This window comes from Charadrius vociferus, unplaced genomic scaffold (genome assembly GCF_000708025.1).
Source record: "Charadrius vociferus isolate BGI_N301 unplaced genomic scaffold, ASM70802v2 scaffold163, whole genome shotgun sequence".
NCBI lineage: Eukaryota > Metazoa > Chordata > Aves > Charadriiformes > Charadriidae > Charadrius > Charadrius vociferus.
Window position 1 is genome coordinate 6,303,100 of NW_009648332.1, and position 2,787 is coordinate 6,305,886.

Genomic DNA, 2,787 nt, shown 5'->3' on the forward strand with positions numbered 1-2,787 from the left:
TCCTGCTGATAGAAACTTTAAAAATAGCCAGTTTCTTTTACAGTGCAGGCTGCAAGTGCAGTCTTGCAGGATTAAACAAATGAAGCCCAAAGACAAACCTTCTGTTCCTGCACAGCTTTTCAAATAGGTCCAGCGTCTGAGTGTAGTTAGACACTAAAACCACCTTGTCATTACTGGTGCTTTTTGTAACAGCAAGGATGTAGTCCAAAACCAGCATCTTCCCTGGATAAAAAGGAAAGAAAGAAGAAAGTTAAGCAGAAGTTTCTGAATTCCAAACCTTGGAGGGGCACTTGACAAGACGCTAAATACAGTCTCATGGTTGCCTGTCTTCAGCAGCACATTTGTACTGTCGAGTTCCACAGTACCTGAAAGCTGGGGCTCCACAGATTTGGTGCTGTAGCCAGCAGGGAACAAGTCCAGGGCTCCCATAAAACCTTCTTCCTCTTCCACACACTTATCATGGATAAGGGCAGGGTCTGGAAAACAAACAGAGCTCAGACTGTGGAGTGCACAAGAGACAAAAAAACCCAACACAACCCACCAACAGTGCAGAAACCAAACACGTAGCATGAGTGGAACAACTCACGATTGCAAAGCTTCTTCAGGGAAGTGATGGAAGAGAGAGATGACACGCTTATTTTGCCCTCCTTCAGCTCCTCCACTGGCTTGGCTTGCTTCAGGAAGTTCTTATACAGCTCAGCCTGCAGAGGTGTCAGCCTGAAACAGATCAAGAGCTCTGCAGTCTCAGCCTGCCCCCAAACCAACCCCCATCCTTCTTCCTCCACCTACACAGTACGTTTCTTTTATCTCCAGTGCTCAATTTTTTCAGCTACAGCACAGAATCTAGAACTGCCTCCAAGGCTTATGGTAGAGCATAGATATCTTCAGCCCTGAGCTGGAAAAAGGGAAGCTTGTGGATACTCTGCACAGCCCAGGGCTCTGCTGCACACCCAGAGCACACCAGCTGCCTGGCAGAACCACCAGTTATGGATTGTCCATCCCTGCTTCAGGAGGAGATTGCCAATGGCTACAATCTCTTTCCTAGAGGGAAGCAGTCACCATATGCACTATGCACTGAAGGGATTCTTGCAACTTTTCAGTCCTTCCTGTTGCTCCTCCCTTTTCCCAGGCACAGTACAAGCTTTTTGGTACCTGCAGCAGACCACCTGCTCAATCTTCACCGGCAGGTATTTGGAGAGGATGTCTGAAGTTCTTCGGATTAAACACCTGCAGGGAAGGAAATGAAGATCAGATGCTTGATGACATCAAAACCCTGTTTTATCACTATTATACCTCACAAACTCAATGCAGATCCCTTTGATATCCAAATCTCCAAAAGTCTGTGACAGTCCAACGCGTGGCAAAAGCCAGACACCCACCATCCACACTAAGCCATGCTAAGAGCATCAGCACATGCTACAGAGGCCAATAAACCCCCATCTTTATGAGGCTTCCAAATCTGGGTCATGAGATCTGAAGAGATCATGCATGATCCCACCTAACAGAGCCCAGTCCCTTACGAGAGCAACTCAGCTCTTCCTCAGACTACCAATGGCATTCTCAACTTGAGCCACAACAGACCATGAGCACAGACAGCAAACAAGGACAGGATTTAACCACCACACACTACAGACATAACCCAAAGCACAAGCAGGCAGCTCCCCAAGTAATAACTTAGTAGCCATCCTCAGCCAAACTCAAAGAATGGTTTAAGTTGGAAGGGACCTTAAAGATCATCTAGTTCCAACCTCCATGCCACAGGCAGGGACACCTCATGCTAGACCAGGTTGCCTAAAGCCCCATCCAGCCTTGCTTTGAACATCTCTAGGGATGGGACCTCCACAACTTCTTTGGGCAACCTGTTCCAGTGCCTCACCACCCTCAGAGTGAAAAATTTCTTCCTGATAGCTAACCTAAATCTACCCTCTTCTAGTTTAAAGCCATTCCCCCTCATCCTGTCACTACATGCTCTTGCAAAAAAGTCCCTCCCTAGCTTTCTTGTAGGCCCCCTTCAGATACTGGAAGGTTGCTATAAGGTCTCCCTGGAGCCTTCCCTTCTCCAGGCTGAATAACCCCAACTCTCTCAGCCTGTTCTCACAAGAGAGGTGCTCCACCCCTCCAATCATCTTCGTGGCCCTGCTCTAACAGGTTCATTGTCTGGATCAAGATTTCAGCCAAGGGCTCTAGAAATGCCCCATGGAGCGGTTCTACCACACTTTAGAAAAGAAGGGATGGACTCAAAAAAGTGCTGAACTGAGCAACCAGAATTAAAAAAAAAAAAAAAAAAACAAAATCCAGCCTTGCTTTGAACATCTCTAGGGATGGGACCTCCACAACTTCTTTGGGCAACCTGTTCCAGTGCCTCACCACCCTCAGAGTGAAAAATTTCTTCCTGATAGCTAACCTAAATCTACCCTCTTCTAGTTTAAAGCCATTCCCCCTCATCCTGTCACTACATGCTCTTGCAAAAAAGTCCCTCCCTAGCTTTCTTGTAGGCCCCCTTCAGATACTGGAAGGTTGCTATAAGGTCTCCCTGGAGCCTTCCCTTCTCCAGGCTGAATAACCCCAACTCTCTCAGCCTGTTCTCACAAGAGAGGTGCTCCACCCCTCCAATCATCTTCGTGGCCCTGCTCTAACAGGTTCATTGTCTGGATCAAGATTTCAGCCAAGGGCTCTAGAAATGCCCCATGGAGCGGTTCTACCACACTTTAGAAAAGAAGGGATGGACTCAAAAAAGTGCTGAACTGAGCAACCAGAATTAAAAAAAAAAAAAAAAAAAAAAGGTGC

At 47.1% G+C, this 2,787-nt stretch overlaps 1 protein-coding gene across 1 annotated transcript in view; it reads right to left on the reverse strand.

Moving 5' to 3' along the window:
- The window catches only part of RAD54L (RAD54-like (S. cerevisiae)), a 93,353-nt gene that overhangs the window by 4,004 nt on the left and 86,562 nt on the right, over positions 1-2,787 (reverse strand). The window contains exons 11-14 of the mRNA XM_009884842.1: positions 1,153-1,227; positions 587-717; positions 366-476; positions 99-222 (exon numbers count right to left, since the gene is read on the reverse strand). Coding sequence (XP_009883144.1) covers positions 99-222; positions 366-476; positions 587-717; positions 1,153-1,227 — 441 coding nt within the window. The remainder of the gene's footprint in view (positions 1-98; positions 223-365; positions 477-586; positions 718-1,152; positions 1,228-2,787) is intronic.